General features: G+C 43.0%; 1 protein-coding gene across 2 annotated transcripts in view; it reads right to left on the bottom strand.

Annotated features, from left to right (window-relative positions):
- Positions 1-18240, bottom strand: part of ANAPC7 (anaphase promoting complex subunit 7) — a 34271-nt gene that overhangs the window by 10892 nt on the left and 5139 nt on the right. The window contains exons 1-6 of one of the 2 annotated variants that reach the window (XM_074205632.1): positions 12674-12913; positions 8051-8237; positions 6495-6614; positions 2971-3082; positions 2360-2513; positions 1507-1649 (exon numbers count right to left, since the gene is read on the bottom strand). In XM_074205632.1, coding sequence (XP_074061733.1) covers positions 1507-1649; positions 2360-2513; positions 2971-3082; positions 6495-6614; positions 8051-8237; positions 12674-12774 — 817 coding nt within the window. In that variant the 5' untranslated portion in view covers positions 12775-12913. Of the gene's footprint in view, positions 1-1506; positions 1650-2359; positions 2514-2970; positions 3083-6494; positions 6615-8050; positions 8238-12673; positions 12914-18240 lie in introns of those variants that run through there. The other variant, XM_074205633.1, reaches the window with a different exon arrangement.

Below are 18240 nucleotides of genomic sequence, written 5' to 3' on the forward strand. Positions count from 1 at the left end.
AGTCTGATATTCTAGATTTTCCAACCACTTTGAAAATGGTGTGGTGGTGAAGAAGCTGAAATGGGAGTCAAGAGGTGGATGTTGACACCAGGTCCTAACCTGCTGTAGGATCCTGGGCCAGTCATTTAACCTGCTGCTTGGGCTATAAAAGGAGAGGGCTGAACCAGATGGAGCACCCACTAGCCAGGTGATCAGGGCAAGCCGATCTTGCCATTACCATAATCTCTCTGGGCCCCTCTCTTCCTCATCTGTATACCCTACTTTACAAGACAGTTTGAGAAATTCACTTCATAATCTTAAAGCTCCATATTAATGTGTTGGGTATCCTCATTATCCCCTTAGAAGTTCTAAAAGATGACTCTCTGTGCCACACCTCCTCAGAAACCTGAAATGACTCCCTCTAGCTCCTCTGCTGGGCTCTCAGAACTCGCCCACAGCATTCCCTGCCCTTGATCCTAGTTCAGAGGGACCCTGCACCTCCGACTCCCTCTCCTAGCCAAGTCCTCAAGTGTCCAAGCTCCAGTCCAAGTTCCAGCGAGCTCCTTGAGCGGGGCCTTCCCTCCAAACCGCTGCAGCCATCCCATACAACACAACAGGTACACCCCTCCTCCTCCTATTGTTCTATAGTCTTCTTTTTTTTAGGTTTTTGCAAGGCAAATGGGGTTAAGTGACTTGCCCAAGGCCACACAGCTAGGTAATTATTAAGTGTCTGAGGCTGGATTTGAACCCAGGTACTCCTGACTCCAGGGCCAGTGCTTTATCCACTGCGCCACCTAGCCACCCTCTCCTATTGTTCTAGCATAACCTTTAACATCCCTTACAGACTCCCTGGATCTGACTGAATGCTCTTGGGACATTCTCCTTTACTTACTTCCTTCTCTCTAAGGCCAGGAAGTGGGTATGTGATTTCCTCAGGGTGGCCACTGGGCCCTCTCCCCAAACCATCTTGGTATCCTCTTCAGCCAATCTGATGCAGAGCCTCTGAGCTTAGTGAGGCTGGACTTGGACTAGCAGAGCGAAAGTCACCATGTTCATGACCCTCACTCAAAGGTTTCCCAGGGTAGTAAAACCTGCCAGGGGATGCGAACCAGGGCTCCCCTCTAAGAGCCACTTATTTGAGTCTGCTCCTCTGTTTTAAGGCCCTCATGAAGAAGGACTCCCACCAGCCATGAACAGTGTACCAGCTCACTGTGACACCTAAAGTCTTTTTTTAGGAAAGCGTCTAAAGGCTTTTACGAAACATTACAGACATTCATTAAACAAGCAGCAAAGGGAGACCCAGATACAATAAATAAATTAAAATTACTCATCATCACTGAAAAAGATCATGTTTAATTTATGCAAAAAACATTTTAATACAGAGTACTAAAGGATCATATTACTGAAAAAAGAAATCTTAAAAATTATTCCAGTCTAGCTTACAAAAGATCTCTACAGAAAATGTTAGCAGGAATTAACTTCATTTTCCTATGTCTCTTAATTTTTCTCCCAGAATTAAACTTTTACCTTTTATCAGATAAGGATCCAACATCTGGGCCTGTTCAAATTTGAGAATGGAGTTTTTGTTATCTCCAGCTCGGAAGTAGAGATCAGCTAAGCTCCCCAGTAGATCCACATTATCTCTCAATAAGGACTTTTTCTCTAGAGAACTTTAAGATATTAGAGATTACAGAAAACAAACACACAGAAGTCACCGAATATAAGTGGGTTTCCTGACTTGGAACTTAAAATACAATTCAGAAAAACAAAACAAAATAGGGCTCATATTAAATTAACTATGATGAATAGCAGAAAAAATTTTAGAGGAAAACAGTTTAATACTTGGAATGAACTCTCTGATCTTGATTTTGTGGAATAGTCAGGAGTTACCAAACATAATGTAATTCAACAGTTTCCAAAGGTGTTACCTACTCATTAGTCAGTCATAAAGCTAGATGATATTACTATGCTCAAAAGTCAGAATTTCTTTGGTTTTCCCCCAAGAGAAGTCGCAGACGTGAGCACCTGCCCAGGTCAGCTATGACAATAGGTTACAGTTCCTCTGCAGGAGCAAGGCTGCCTGCCATCCTTGCATAGCAAGCTAAGGAGATCTGCTGGGCCAAAGTACAAGCTGGAACCTGGTCAGTTTAATTTTATCTTTTAACAGGTTTTCAATAAGGATAGTTCCATCTGGGGCTATTCAACATGGAGAGGAACAAATGAACAACATGGGCACAGCTGACAATACCCAGGGACACCCAGCTGGCAACAGGAAAGGGACTGTCCTGAGGGCGTGTCTGAGCAGCCAGACTGGGTCCACTGGAACTCCCAACAGGGAAAGGCCCTTGAGAACATTAAATGAATTGTCTGTGGTTCTTACCAGATGGTATTGATGGCCCTGGTGTTGTCCCCGGTGTGTACAAAGGCATAGGCTTTGATCCACACTGAAAGCCAGTCCAAGTTTGGAATGCTTTGAATTACATTCATTGTCATAGATGCCACTTCTGCACCTTTTACAGAAAGGGACAATAAACCTAGTCCAAGAGAGACAGACAGGAGGTGAGGGACACTGTCCACTTTGACAAATACAGCAAGTAGGTGACTCTACTTTTTCCAGTGCTGAGACCATATACTCATATAAAAAGTGATCTTAATTTATCGAGCAGTAGAAACACAATGTAAAGAGCACTAGATCTGGAGTTCAGGAGGTCTGGGATTGAATCCCACCCATGCCACCAATAAGCTGTAGATCTAGGCACATGATCAAACTGCTTGGTACCTCGATTTCCCCCCCCTGCACATCTGTGCTCCCTGCCAATCACATACAAGGAAGCACTTTGTAAGCCCCAAGGTACTAAATAACTGTCAGTAGTCAAGTGCCCTTTTCATTACTGAATCTATCTCAGAACATTTCATTTTAAACAGCATGTAAATTCTTCCTAAGACATCTGACTCAGCAGCCCTGGACAAAAAAATGCAGGGCATCTTTACCTAGAATGGCATCCAGAGCCAGAGGGCACTGCCTCAGCACCTCTTTGTAGCTGGTCACAGAAGAACGCTCTTGACCTGCCTTCTTATACAAGTTGGCCAACATCATGTTTATCTGTAATCAACAAAATCATCAAGAAAGAAAGAAAAAAGTCCAATGAAAACCAGGTGATTCACCACAAAGGAGTTCTAGTCCCCATTATCAGCTAGATCCTGAGGGTTTCCAGGAAAACGCCTTCTCCCTCTTTGTCTCCCTGCAGTGACTCTGGCTGCCTGTTGGGCCCCCTCGTCTACACGGGAAGCCCAAGGGCTCCCTGGCTGACCAAACCAAGAGAAAACAGTTCAGTCAAGTCTAATATCAAATCTCCTGCAGCTGAAAACTGAAAAATGCTACATTCAAAAACATATTAGTATCATATCTACACTAGTTATGAGTTTTTCTTTCTTGTTTCAAAACAGCAGGAAAATTCCAAAGGCTTTTTATTTAATATATGATTATAATTAAGGTACAAGAAAGAGGAACTGATGGCATGACTAGAAGGGTCAAACTGATCTCCCCAGAGAGGGATTGCTTGGTGTCTCCCTCTGGTACTCCCTCTGCACTTGCCAAAAGAATGCAGCAAAGGACAGGTTTGAGCTGACACCTCCCCTCCCAAGTGATAACCACACACAGATAGATCATCCACACTCTTTAATGCTAGGAAGCCGACTCCCACATTTTTGGCAAAACACACAAGTATGTGACTTAGTAAAGCTTCATTAAAACAAACCTTTCTAGACATGCAAGAGGGTAAAATGAATTCTGAAGAAAAAAGAAAAATGTTGAAAGGAAGAGAATGCAGAGGATGTAACAGTGTTTATATTTTCTACAACTGCACAAAAGAAAATCAGGATACCTAATTAAAAAAACAAACAACCAACAAACTACCCGGACTGCCAAGCCTTTATCAAGGAGCTAATGCCGCAGTCCCACTGGGGCTGGTGATGTGTGTCTCCGGGCTTTCAATTCCATGATGCTTTCTACAAAGCACTTTCACATTCAGTATCCCATCAGGCCTCAAGGTAGACCTATGAGAAGGGAGGCAAAAGGGAGAGGAGAAGCACGGCCCTTCTCCAGGTCTCTGGGTCTAGATCGTGGCTGGCTGGGAGCTCAACTACAGTGACATACACCCAAACACCTACGAGTTTATCTGATCTTAACAGAGGCCTGCTGTATGAGATGTTCTCAAGACATGCACTATTGCAAACCACCTTCGACCTGACTTTAGGCTTTCCATTTTAAACTCTTTGAAAATGTAACACTTGATAAAAAGGGAAATGCTTAAAGGAAGACTCCAGTGCTAGTGTCTCCAAGAAACAAGGATAAAAGGCGCCTTCTTAACTATGGGATCTTGCCCTAACAGAGTGTAACAAGATTCAAGCTCTGTACATTCTTAGCCTATTTCACTGTCACTGCCAATCTGATTTTTAGAATTTTCTAATGGGCCAGACAATCCTTTTTCTTCAAAACAAGCCCTTCCTTGTAAATCTAATCATAATGACAAATCTCACAGTTCCAAACACAAGCAGTTATAATTTCCTAAGTCAAAATGAAAAACCTTTATGTGACAAATGTATTCCTATAAGAGAACTGAATACTTACTAAGTTATCATAACCTATCACTGGAGTTTTCCTTTAAAAGGTGAGGGAATGTGTGGCGATGTTTACCATACATTAACAGAAGTTCATTTAGATGCATTTTGACTCACTTCCTTGTCCTTTACACAGACTGAGAAGCCCAGTTAACTCCCTAACGGACAAGAAAGAAAAAGTATAAATATTATGTTTGATGAATATCTCTTTTGTGTTTGCTCCTAACTATTACAGAATTAAGGACAGGAGGTCCCAACACAATGTAAACTTATTTTACACAGAAAAAAGTAAAATTTTCTAGTTTTCTGTGCGTTACATCCCATTAAAAATAAACAAAAGTAATGGAATTTGGGAGTTGGAAAAAAGGAATACCTAGTCCACCTACAATGGAAGGTAAAAAATACTAAGATTTTAGCAGTCTACAAAACTCAACTAGTTCACCTCTTTTTTCCAAGAGATTCCAAGAACCCCAAAAGTCATCAAGGAAGAAAGTGTTTCTTTTTCAAAAAATAAATATGAGCTATCATTCAAAATTGGAAGCCTGAGGGGTGGCTAGGTGGTGTAGTGAATAAAGCACCAGCCTTGGAGTCAGGAGTACCTGAGTTCAGATCTGGTCTCAGACACTTAGTAATTACCTAGCCGTGTGGCCTTGGGCAAGCCACTTAACCCCATTTGCCTTGCAACCCCCCCCAAAAAAAATTGGAAGCCCGAATGCCTTTCCATAAGGATTACGGAGTAAGTCTTGAATATAACTATACCTCTCTTGGGCAAAAGTAAATAAACAAGTAAATCCTATTTTATATGAAAAAGTAAAATAAAATTCTCTTGGGGGGGGGTGGGTGAGGAGGTGAGAGGCATTTCTGGGAAATTCAAGTTAGTAGAAGTTGTTCCCTGCTTTTAAAGGAGACATCAGCAATAAATATGATTACATTTTAGGGAAGATATTATGCTATTTTTAAAAACAACCAACTCAGAAGTTATCAAAATCTCCCTCAACTACTGGAATTAGTTCAAACAAATAGTGATCATATTTATCAGCCACTTTTTATGTTTAGTAATGAATAACTCACTTCATATAAACAACAGAGGGAAGGTGATGACTTTGGGGGTCAAGAAGTTATAAACCTAGTCTAGACCCAGAATCAAGAGGCTCTAACTAACTGAAAAATAACAGAACTCTAAGGTTTTAATAGGCCCCTCTCATAAAAAGTCAGATGTACTGTTTCTAATCCTAAGATGTAAATCCTTGTTAGTGGAACAAGTTGTCCAACATGAAGAGTGTCTTGGTGGATTTTTGGCAAGATGTGGGGATACTGAATATGAATATAAATTTAATCCTGAGTGCAAAAGTTCCCATTGATCCTTTAATTACAATGCTTTCAAAAAGACTCTGACTAATGATGTCTTGTACATAAAATACAAATATGTATCTCCCACATCTTAAGTATGCACAAAAGGGCTCAATGTTCTTGAATTCTTAGCAAAGGAGGTAACAAACCAATTTCCATCATTCTGATGCAAGTACAGATTTTCAAACAAATAACAGATGAATAAGATGAATTTTTTAAAGTAAATTGATTGCCAAACTTCCACTGGCAATATACTATTTCCTAGCACAAGAAACCAACCAAAATAACAAACAATCCTTGTGAATCATTCAAGCTGACATCTCTCTCAGCTGAATTTGCTGACTGGAAGATGGAATTTTTCCCCCTGTATTGCCGAAATCATACATATCCCATTAGCAGCTGAGCCAGTGGCAGGATAAATCATGTGTAAACAAACAGAGGGGGGCCTTTTACTCATGGCATTCATAGGAAACATGGGCAAGAAAAACGGGAAATGGAAAAATATCCATCAGAAATGGAGCTGAAAATGTATCAAACCAACCTACTTTGGGAGTTCTCTGTCTCGAAGGAATCCCATCAAGGACAGCAATTGCATCTTTGTCTTGTTTTAGCATCGTGTAGCACTCAGCCATTCTGTATTTCACTTCAATTTCAGATGGAAGACACTATTAAACAAAAAGAAAAAAATTGTAAGTGAATTCAAAACATGATTGAAGCAGCAGTCATTCATTTGGGAAGTGGGGGAGGGGGATCCAAATATCAATCTATTTCATTTTCCTTTCAATTAAGTGGACAATCTTTCAAGCCCTGACTTCAGAAGAGTACAGTTCAACAGGAAAAGGACAAAAAGAGCTATTATACAAGGGACAAGCTGTGGGCAACTGAGGTGAGAAGAGCAAAGTTTCATGGAGAAGGTTTCATCTGAACAGCATCTCTGAAGGGCTGGGAGATAGAAGGGCAAAAGACAAAACAATCCCTACCATCTACCAAATTTTTTTAAGGTACTCAAAGTTTATTGGGGGGAAATTACAAAGAAAACTACTAAATTAATACTACATAAATACAAATCAATTTTGCAGGGTAGATGATCCCTGAGCTTGGTCCAAGGGATTCCATGGGATTCTAAGAGTTGGAGGCAGGGAAGGAGAGTGGATTGTGTACAAACAGGCCCATTGGGCACGAACACTGACCATGTGAAGGGACTGCCATGGCATTTGTCTGAAAAGGTAGCTTGTGGAAGCTTTCAAACAGAGAAACTGTCTCTGTGTTTCAGGAATATCTATGGCAATCATAGGGAAGATGGATTAGAGCAGGAAAGGACTGGAGTCAAAGGCACCAAATTGGGCAACTCTGGCAGAATTAGGGAGGCCATGACCTAAGGTGACCTCCAGTAAGGTGAGTGAATGGGACTGGACAACACCCTTCATATGGAAGGGATGATTCACCCCAAGGTTGCTGGCCTGGCTAAAGCTGAGGATGTCCTTGGTAGAAATGGGAAATATAGGAAATGGATTCTGGCAGGGGTGGAATAATATGCCCAAACAGAACTCACCAAATTGGACGTGCCTGTGAGATATGCAGGTTGTAAAAATACCCAGAGAAATCAGGTTTCTTTTGGCCATTAAACTGGTATAAAGAATTGAAAGGGACGTCAGAAACTACCTGGCCTGACTCCCTCGATTCTATAGCTGAAGGCAATGAAGCCCAGAGCAGAAAAGGAAATTATCCAAAGTCACACACCTTCTGTACAGCAGAGCTAAGATGAGAAGTCAAGCATCAGGGCTTCTAAGCTGAGATTCTTTCTCCTACTACTGACTAAGGAGATGGAAAAAAATACTACTTCAGGATTCTATCACTTTGTTAACTTTTTTCAGGAAATGTATTTCTTCAGGGTGTTTGGCTTTGTTAGAAAGTATCTCTGTTGTCAAAACAGAATGCATCAATAAATCTTTTTAGAATTAAAAGGGAAAAAATGAACTTGCAGACAACAGACAGTTATTTTAAAAGTACCAGGAAAAGGAATTGAAGTCAGCTTTAGCATTTCTATTTTCCAAGGGCCCCATGTTACACAACAAACCCTCCCATCTGAGATGTTAGATACCTGGCTCTGAGGAGTTGAAGTAGCACTGCCAGTGGAAGGTCTCACTTTTGAGGTTTTACTTAAGGCCTTTTTCTGCTGTAGGGCCATCGTATACTTGCTCACAGCATTCCGATATTCTTTATCATGAAAGAGAGAATCTGCATGGTAGACCAAAAGCTGGTACTTCTGAGATGGAGAGAATAATTCACTGGGGGAATAAAAACAACAGATCCCGCCAATAAGTTCTTCCTCAAAACTAACGAAGCACCTAAACACAGTGCCTACAGGCAAGGGCTCAAAGCCTAGTCCACAGGAAAGAGAAATGAATAAAACACAAATCAGAGTTCCACAGCCAAAGAGAAAAATGATCTTGAACTTGACTGCAGACTCAAAGACCCAATTAATCCACCAGCCTGACCAAAATTTAGTTAAAAGTAACAGAATATTCCAGATGTTCTTTTTAACATCTTCAGGAACCAAAAATAATAGCTTAGGTTTAAATGTTTGCTAGTAGAAACTGTATACCTTATAAATCACATGGAATGCTCTCCAAAATAAACACCGAAGACAGACAAAAACCAGGTCTCCTTACTGCTAACATTAAGTGGACAGTGGGAAAGTAAGCGTCATACTCGAGGATGCTCAAAATGCACTAATGGAAGTGAGGAGCCGTGCAATTGCTGTGTTTTTAGTTATTTTTAATCCTTCTGTTTGCGAGCAAAATGTTTCAAAAACTGCAATAGTTCCAGAATACTAATCCCAAAATGATGGGTGATTTTAAATATGACACCATTTACAAAAGAAAATGTGAACTAAACTCATCAGAAAAGATAACTGACTTAGAGAAGTTTGAGGATGGGGACGGCTAGGTGGGGCAGTGGAAAGAGCACTGGCCCTGGAGTCAGGAGGACCTGAGTTCAAATCCGACCTCAGACACTATTAAATTACCTACCTGTGTGGCCCTGGGCAAGCCAATTAATCCCCATTGCCTTGCAAAAACCTAAATAAATAAATAAATAGATAAATAAAAAGTTTGAGGAGTGTTCACCTAAGAATATTGCATTATCTGAAAATCAGGATCAAAAGAAGAGCCTAGATATCATATTTCAAAAAATTATACAGAAAAACTGTCCTGTTATCTTAGATCCAGAGGGGTATAATAGACATTGAAAGAACCTACCAATCATCTCTTGAAAAAGACCTCAAAATGAAAACTCCCAAAAATATTACAGTCAAATTCTAAAGCTCCCAGCCAAAGGGAAAATATTGCAAGCAGCAGGGGAAAAAAAGCAATTCAAATAACCAAAGAGCCAGAGTCAAAATCACACAAAATGGTTTCCACATCAAGGGAACAGAGGACTTGGAATATGATATTCCAGAGAGTAAAGGAGCTAGGCTTACAACCAAGAATCAGCTATCCGGCAAAACTGAGTATAATCCTTCCAGGGGGAAGTGCCCATTTATTTCAGGCAATCAGAGCTGAAAAGAAATTTGACACAAGACTCAAGAGAAACATAAAAAGGTAAACATTAAGAATAATCATAATCAGATAATCCTTTTTCTTTCTATATGACAACCTTCACTTCTCTCCTAAGTCTTCTCCAAGGAGGCAAGAGAGCTGAGTCTGCAGTCAGATGTGGGTTGAGTTCCTAGCTCTCAGGTTTACTACTCCTTAAGATCCTGGACAGGATCCTCTCTCCCTCTTCACTTTCTGGCTTCCTACCTCATTATGTCACCAAAATTGCTCTCTCCAATGATCTCTTAGTGGTCAAATCCAATGACCTTTTCTCAATCCTCGTTCTCCTTGCCCTCTCCACAGCTTTGACAAAGTTGATCACTCTCCCCTACTGGATACTCTCTCTCCTTGAACTCCTCCTTCTTTGTCTCCTTTGTTGACTCTTCATCCAAGTCAGGCTCTCCAACAGTAGGGGTCCCACTGGGTTCTGGGCTCTGTCCTGGACCTTCTCTTTTCACTGGGTGATGTTATCACTGCCTATGAATTCAATTGTTATCTCCATGCAGATGATTTTCAAATCTCACTTTTGCCTTACCATTCTGCTGACCCACAGTCTTATATCTCAGACTGCCCATTATAAATCTCAAATAGATATCCTACAGGCATCTTAAACTCAGCATGTCTAAAACCAAATTAATTATCTTTCGAACTAATCCCCCGCCCCAAGCTTCCTATTATGGCTGAATGTACCACCATCCTCCCAATCACCCAGGCTTGAATCAGAGGTTCATCCTTGACTTGAATCTTTATTCTTTCTTACCCCTCATATCTAAACTGTCCTCAAAGCCTGTCAATTTTACCTTCAAAACATCCTTCCTGGCTCCCTTCCTCTCTGTGGCAATGCCAACCTCCTGGTTCAGACCCTCATCACTGCATTTTTCAACCCTTGCACTAGCCCACTGGCATCCCTCAAACTTGGAATGGTTGATCTCCTTAGTCCTGCCTTTACACACTTCCCTGGTTTCTACAGGAAGCCTTCCAATCACTCTTCATTCTAATGCCTTCCCTCTCCTGATCATTTCCAATTTATCTGTTTATAGCTTGTTTGGACATGGTTGTTTACAAGTTGGCTGTGAGTTCTGAAAGAAGAGAAACCACTGTTCTATGTGTCCCCATCACAGGCATGTACCTAGCACATAACAGGTATTTAACAATGGAAGTCAGAAGGACCTGAGCTCAAATTTGACCTCAGACCCTTGCCACTTACTAGCTGTGTTACCTTGGACAAGTCACTTAGACCTGAATGCCTTGCATCCAGGGCCATGTCCAGTCATTCTGATTCATATCTGGTCACTGAACCCAGATGGCTCCAGAGAAGGTGAGACTGATGACACAGTAGAGCTCCTTCTCACTCATTTCTTGACTAAATGAATGATTACTAGGAGCTCATCTTTATCAAAATCCCCATATACATCTTAACATTCTCAAATGTTATGCTCTTATGAGCCCTGGCACAGCTCCTATAAACTTTGTATAAAATGAGGAAGCCACAACTGACCAGTCACAAAACTAAGCTTCAGAGTTAAGATTCCCACCCAGGCCTGTCCTCTGCCTCATTCTGTAGTTGTGTACCCTTTGCAGGTCCAACTCCCCCCTTCATCCCAAGATTTCCCACCTATTTAAATCAACACCTTCTTCTGGAAAGTTGAGATATAAAGACAAACAAAAGGAAACAAGCTTGGCCTTGCATTCTATTAGAGGATATAATGTGTATATAAATTAGGAAATAAAGGTATGACAAATGGAGACACCAGGAAGGCTTAGGAGGAGATATCTGAACTGAGCCTTTATGGAAATTAAAGATTCTGAGGTAAGAAGTGAGTCCATTCCACACAAGCAGGAGAGTTAATGCAAGGGCAGGGAAAAGGAACGTCATATTTGGGAAACAGCAATTAAGACAGTATGATTGGAACAAAACTGATAGTAAAATAAACTGCAAAAGCTAGGCTGCCTGAGGTCAGATTATGGAGAAATTGCTTAGCCAAAGTGAGGAGTTTGTAATTTATTTCAGAGATAAAAGAAAGTCACAGAAGATCTAAGGGAAAGGATATGGAGTTTGCATCTTGAAAACATAGTTTTCAGGGTGGACAGGCAGGATGCACAAGAAATAATTAGGAGGCTATTGGTGTTTTACAAATTTTATCTCATATGAATCTCCCTGGGAGACTAGGTCCCATTACCTCCCTTCTCCATTTTACAGAAGAAGCAACCAAGGCAGACAAAGATCTGTCTGGGAACAGAGAGAGGTCAAGTGAATATTACATCCAACAAAAGTTGTCTTATATGCATACTGGATTGTTTTTCCTCTCTTCTGGCTGAAACACTGTGTAGGTAAACTTTGGAATAAGAGTACAATTTTTTTTAAGGTTTTTTGCAAGGCAGTGGGGTTAAGTGGCTTGCCCAAGGCCACACAGCTAGGTCATTATTAAGTGTCTAAGGCCGAATCTGAACTCAGGTCCTCTTGACTCCAGGGCCGGCGCCACTTAACCGCCCCGGAGCACAATTTTTAAAAAGGAGCATGTGAATGAATTCCTGCAGGAAAGAGGAACTCAAAGGAAGGTCTGCAACAGCTGGTAACACAATGTCATCGAGGTCACTGTCACTACATATGCGAGAAAGAGCATGAATCTGAACCTTAAAGGTAAATTCAGCCTTTTTTTCCCTAGTAAGACCAGAAAAGTATTAGTCGTGCGTCTGGCTGCAAAGGAAAAAACAGCTGGGCTTTTGGATTATTTTTGCAGCAGTTTTGCCTTAAAGTGATAAACGAGAGGCATGGGGGGAGATCCAAAAGGAGCCTCAAAGGTGAGAGCCCCGAGCCTCTCACCTGCCCGGAGCCCCACCTGCACCCCCAGCTCCGCCCGTGGACCCGCCCCTTAGCCTAGTCCCATCCCACTTCCGGAGCCCCACCCCCCTCGGCGGAGCCACCAATGAAAACCCTAAGCCCGCGCACGCGCATCCGAAGCCTACCCGCCCTCCTCCCGGCGCCCCGCCCTTCTCCCAGGCCAGGGCGCGCCGGCCCCGCCCCCTCCCTTACCCCCCAGCCTCTCCGGCCGCACACCTCCCGAGGCCCCGCCCCCCCGGGCCCCCTCCCCTCCCCCTCCCGGCCTCCCCCGCCGGGCCGCACTCACGGGTTGTTGTTGCTCATGGTGAGGAGGAGGCTGCTGAGGAGCCGCACGTTGGAGTGCAGCCCCGCGGCCGCCATGTCCCGCACGTGGTCGATCACGTTCATCTTTGCTTTCCCGGGGAACGGGGGGCCGCGAGGACCCGGCGGCGGCCGAGGCTGGGACCGGACACCGGCGGGCTCCGGGGGGAGGGGAGGGGAGGGCAGCGGCTCCGAGCGCGGCGAGCGGCACCTCGGCGAAGGCGCCAAAATGGCCGCCGGCCCGGGGTCCTCGGCAGGCCCCCTCGCTGGGACGGGCGGGAGGCCGGGGCGCTGCCTGTGTGGAAGCGCCGTCACCGCGTAGCACGTAGGAGGAGAAGGCGCCACGTGGCCCCTACCGCGGAAGTGGCCCAAACAAGATGTGGCCGCGCAACTCGCCGCTCCCGCCGGGAAATGAAGGCCCGGCCACTTCCGGAGCAAGTGAACCATTTTCGTCAGGCGCGCCTAGGCCAGCCCCAAGCGTCGGGGCTAAGCGCGCTTGCGCGGCTCCTTGTCCCACATGGCTTCCGCCCTCCGCTTCCCCGAGTGGCTGCTGCTCCGAGCCCCGCCGCAGCGGCGCGTGGCCGGCGGCCCCTCACCCTCGCTCCTCCTCCGCCTCCCGGCCTCCGGGGGCTCGGGGGGCTCCGAGCTCAAACCCCAGAGCCGGCCGGCCTGCCTCGGGGGCCTCATTTGTATAATGGCGCAGCCGGGGATCTCATTGGCTAGGGGGCGGGGCTGGGCGCCTAGAGGCCCGGAGTTCAAGTTTCCCGCCGGATGGTGGTCCGGGGCGGCGCAGCATCGCCCGCCGCCTCCCGCGGGCACCCGGGAGGGGCTGGACTGGCCCTGTGATCCCGGCAAGCCGCCTTTGCCAGCCTCGGGTTCCTCCTTCAAAATCTTAAAAAAAAAGGCTTATGCAGGGGAACAAAATGAGATTTTAGTCTTGCTCTCCCCCCTATTTCCAAAACCATCTCCAGTCTTCCCGATTCCCAGCCGCCCGGATGGATCCGGAGGAGAAAGTGAGACTGGGGACTTGGCACAGCCCCCCCCCACTTTCGTCCAACTTAGTTGCTGGCATGGCATCACCTCCTGATGTCACGGGCCTCCTCCGTGAACCTCAGAAAGCAGCCACCGGAGTGTGAGCAAGACCCCAGTTCAGTTTCTGAGCCCAGATAAATTATTCAGTCTTTTCCACGGTCATACGTTGATCATCTAGGAAATGAGGAATAAGAATCCCTATGAGCCAAGGTTACTGTGAGGATAAAGAATGTGTAACGCGTTTTGCTAACTTTAAAGACCAAAAGAAATTGCAGTTATCATGCCCCTCAATGCAATCTAAAAATCAGGGCTTTCTTGACTTCCCTGTCCCACTACTGCTGATTTATGAGTGTGAAGTTCATTACATCCATATTTTGGGGGCGGCTAGGTGGCGCATTGGATAGAGCACCGGCCCTGGAGTCAGGAGTATTTGAGTTCAAATCCGGCCTCACATTTAATAATTACCTAGCTGTGTGGCCTTGGGCAAGCCATTTAACACCATTGCCTTGCAAAAACAAAAAAAACATCCATTTTTTCTTTAAATGTCACCCCTATTCTAGACTTCTGCTGTTGATTTGTGGAATCCAAGACTATAACTTTACATTCATCTCTGATTGAGTCTGACAGTTTGTTAGGGTCAGCCAGCAGCCTGTTGAGGTCTCTTTGGGAACTTTTGTCATTAGTTTGTTTTCTCTGCTTTGTGTCATCTGCAACTCTAACAAACATGGCATCACCCCTAAAGCACAGAGTCCAAATAGCTTTCACTAGATCATACAGGTAAATAGTGTCCAAGCTGCTTCCAGAACAACTATTTGGTATTTAAAGCCCATTATATGTTAGCCCCCTCCTACCTTTCCAGTCTAATTGTTTTTTATAACCCCTCCCCCACACACACACATATATACCATGTACTCTAAGATCCAGTGACACTGGCCTCCTTGTTCCTGGAACTTGATTTCTCCATCTCTACCCTCCCTGCAGTTCCACTGACTGTCTCCCATACCTAGGATTCTTTGCCACAAAGTCTTGGCTAAAATCTCACCTCCTACAAGAAGCTCTGAGATCATCTTCTGTATATATCTTGTTTGTATGGAGCTGATTGTTTTCTTCCCCAGGAATCTGTGACCTCCTTGAGGGTAGGAACTATCTTTTCCTTTTCTGTATATACCTCAGATTTAGCACAATACCCACAACACGTCCTTTGTCCTTTATTTTTGAAGAGAACCACTGACATCATGGAGTAAAGTCTTGACTCCTCAGTGAATTGGCTTTAAGTAGGGCAGAATTACCCAAGGATATCAGCCTTATTCTCTCTTCCAGAGTCATCAGTCCAGTGGCAGGACAAAAGTCATGGCCCAGTTCACATGGATGACCTTTGCATCTTTGAGGTCTGACCAAGCTCTAATCCCTACATAGGTATTGGAACAAACTGTTCTCATCTGCCCATTCTGTGGGGAGACATCTAGACGTGCCCCTAGCTCACCCACTGGCCCGACACCCATTGGTTACCTTCAATCTTGTTTAGCCTGTCTGTTGAGTTGGTTTACCAGGGTGTGGCTGCTGTTCAGTTTCTTGGAGCTACAGGTGAGAATTAGGTGGATCAGGTGAACACCAAAAGTGGATGAGCAGCCCTGAGAAGAGCTGGCAAGCCCTCCTGCCAGAGGCACTAGTCCTCCTTGAGTAAGTGCTTAATAAATGATTGTTGACTAAGAGTCTCCAAACTACTTGTTCAGATTTTCCATTAAACCATATGCCCTTTCTTATCATTGTCTATGCAATTCATCATAATTAATCATGCCTATTAAAAACTCTTCTAAATTATTTGCATAATGGGAATTTACCGGCCATAGAATTTACATCTGAAATGGGATTTACTTCCTTTTCTGTTCTTTAACTTTTTAAAAATTCAGAACATTTATTTTAACAAGTAGAATCCTCAGGATGATCTTGAAGCTGCAACAGCTGTTCCTGAGGTTCAAGGTGTTGTTGTTTCATGGAAGCCATTCCTGAATTATGCAGAGTTAACATTTTAGGTGCCTCATTTGACTGGCCTCACTGGTATTAGTGCATCTCTTAGCCTTAGCAGTGATGCTTTGTCTTGTATTTATTTGAGTTTTTCTATTTATCATCTCTTGACTTCTGAAGAAATGCCTCAGAACTACAATAAAAATAATAGCATTTTATATCCCTTTAAGGTTTGCAAACCACTTTATAAAGATGATCTCATTTCATCCTCACAACAACCTGTTTGAAGGGTGCTATTATCCACATTTTAAAAATGAGGAAACTGAGGCAGCCCAGCTAGTTAGTATCTGAGGTAAGATTTGAATTCAGTTCTTCCTGACTCAATCCAGGATGTTTTCTCTACACCACCCATCTGCCCTCAACCATGTTACAGAGTGTGCAGCTTATTCCAGTGCATACCAAATAAAGACTGTTTGGTCATCTTTCTCTGGTCACTGGAAGCTAGATAGAACAGTGAATAGAACAACAGGCCTGAAGTCAGGAAGACTCATCTTCCTGAGTTCAAATTGGGCTTCAGACACTAGCTGTGTGACCCTGGGCAAGTCACTTCACTCTGTTGAGCTCAGCTCCTTATCTATAAAATGGACTGGCTAAGGAAATGGCAAATCATTCTAGTATCTCTGCCAACCCCCCCCCAAAAAAAAATCAAAGAACTATTCCTTAACTTTTCACTATTCATTTTTTATCTTTCCAAATCATAAGGTCCTCAAGGGCAAGCAAGGACTATTAGTCTAACACAGATCTCTGTCTCGCACAGTGTCTTGCACTGGAACCTGGAAATGAGAGGTGTTCAAGCCCCTATTGATCATAATTCAATTCCATTCCTCTCAATTATTGCTTTGCTTCTTTCTCATTCTGTCTTTTGATTCCTGTAGTCACTAACTGCATGCTCAGCACAAAATGGACATTCCACACATGTGGGTGATGAACAAAAAAAAGACTCCATCTGGCCAGGTCACATCTATCATGTCCCACCCAGGCCCCACATCTTAGAAAACTAAAACAGGTTTTGGTTTTAGAAAAAGAGGGTCAATGTCAAGTTTTCCAAGAAGTGTTTTATCTCATTTAGAGAGAGTTTATTAAGAAGAGGAAGGACCTAAGAATAAATCCTTAGTTTAGGTGGTATAATAAGAATGCTAATTCAGCAAACCCAGATCTCCTAAAATAGACTGAATAAAAACATGTTATGATTTTCAAATATGAACCTCTTGTGTTTTAAGTCTATCAGGTTCTCCTGACACCAGAGTTGATACTCTAAGCTACTTAGCCACTTACCCCTGAGGGGGTAGTTTCACAATGTCCCCCTAATGCCACCCATCCAATGCCAACTAAATCAAATCGAATCCCTCTTCCATTTGACAAGCCTTCAGATATGTAGGCAGCTATCATGAATATATGCTCATTTATAAATTACCCATAAGTCATTCATTGGGCATATAAAACTTAGGAATAATATTATATCATTGTGAGAGGCACTTTGGAAGCAGGAAAACCTGAATTAAAAATCCTGCTTCTTAGATAAACATTGGACAAGTCATTTAACCCCTCAGGACTCCAAAGAGCTCACTTAAAAACAACAACAACAAAAAGCTACAATTTGCCCACATGAATAAAATTACAGTTCCAAATCAAGAAAAATATCCCTTCTCCTCTGGAAAAACCATAGGTAAATTCCTGCCTCGTTCGTTATCATGTTTTCATTAAGGAGACCATCAGTGTATACATAGACCATTCTTTTATGGCTATATGAGAAAGAAGTCAAATGTTTCAGTAGTTGATATCTTTTTGATAAAGGTATCATCTGTGATCCATAAGATAAAGGTTTCCATTCCTAGAGCACTCTTCAGTTTACAAATCATCTTTGTCTCACAATTTGCAAAATGCTTATTATATAAGATAGTTAATGTAAATGTTATTTCTCCATTTAACAGATGAGGAAACTGAAGCTGATTGTGGTCTTCCCCATGGTCATACTACTCAATGTCGGGGGCAGGATTAGACCCCAGACTTCAAATCTGATGCTTCTTGCCTTTTTTTGTATTCTCACTCTTAGCAGGGGTGCATACAGTAGGTGCTTAATAAGTACCACTTGATAATTTCATGCAGAACTTAATATCTAGTATAATAATAGTTATAAAACAGAACTGATAGCTCGTATTTACCCATAACACTTTGATTATTTTATATATCCAAATATACATTTATATATGTATGTATGTATATATATGTATATATATATACATATATATATATATATATTTGAAGATATTGTGGTCAAAAACATTTGATGGACAACTTTTAACAGGGAGACTGCTGCTCTTCCCTGTTTCCTCCACCCACCCCCAGCCCTTATGCTTCTTTCTAAGCTTATTACAATCCAAAAAGAAGGAAAGTTTCTCCCAAGCCAGTTTTACATTTCCCCCAGATCTGTCTTTTGTACAAAGGGGAAAACAAGCCACTTGGAAATGGCTTAAAGGGAAACATTACTCACCATTG

This window comes from Macrotis lagotis, chromosome X (genome assembly GCF_037893015.1).
Source record: "Macrotis lagotis isolate mMagLag1 chromosome X, bilby.v1.9.chrom.fasta, whole genome shotgun sequence".
Taxonomy (NCBI): Eukaryota; Metazoa; Chordata; class Mammalia; order Peramelemorphia; family Peramelidae; genus Macrotis; species Macrotis lagotis.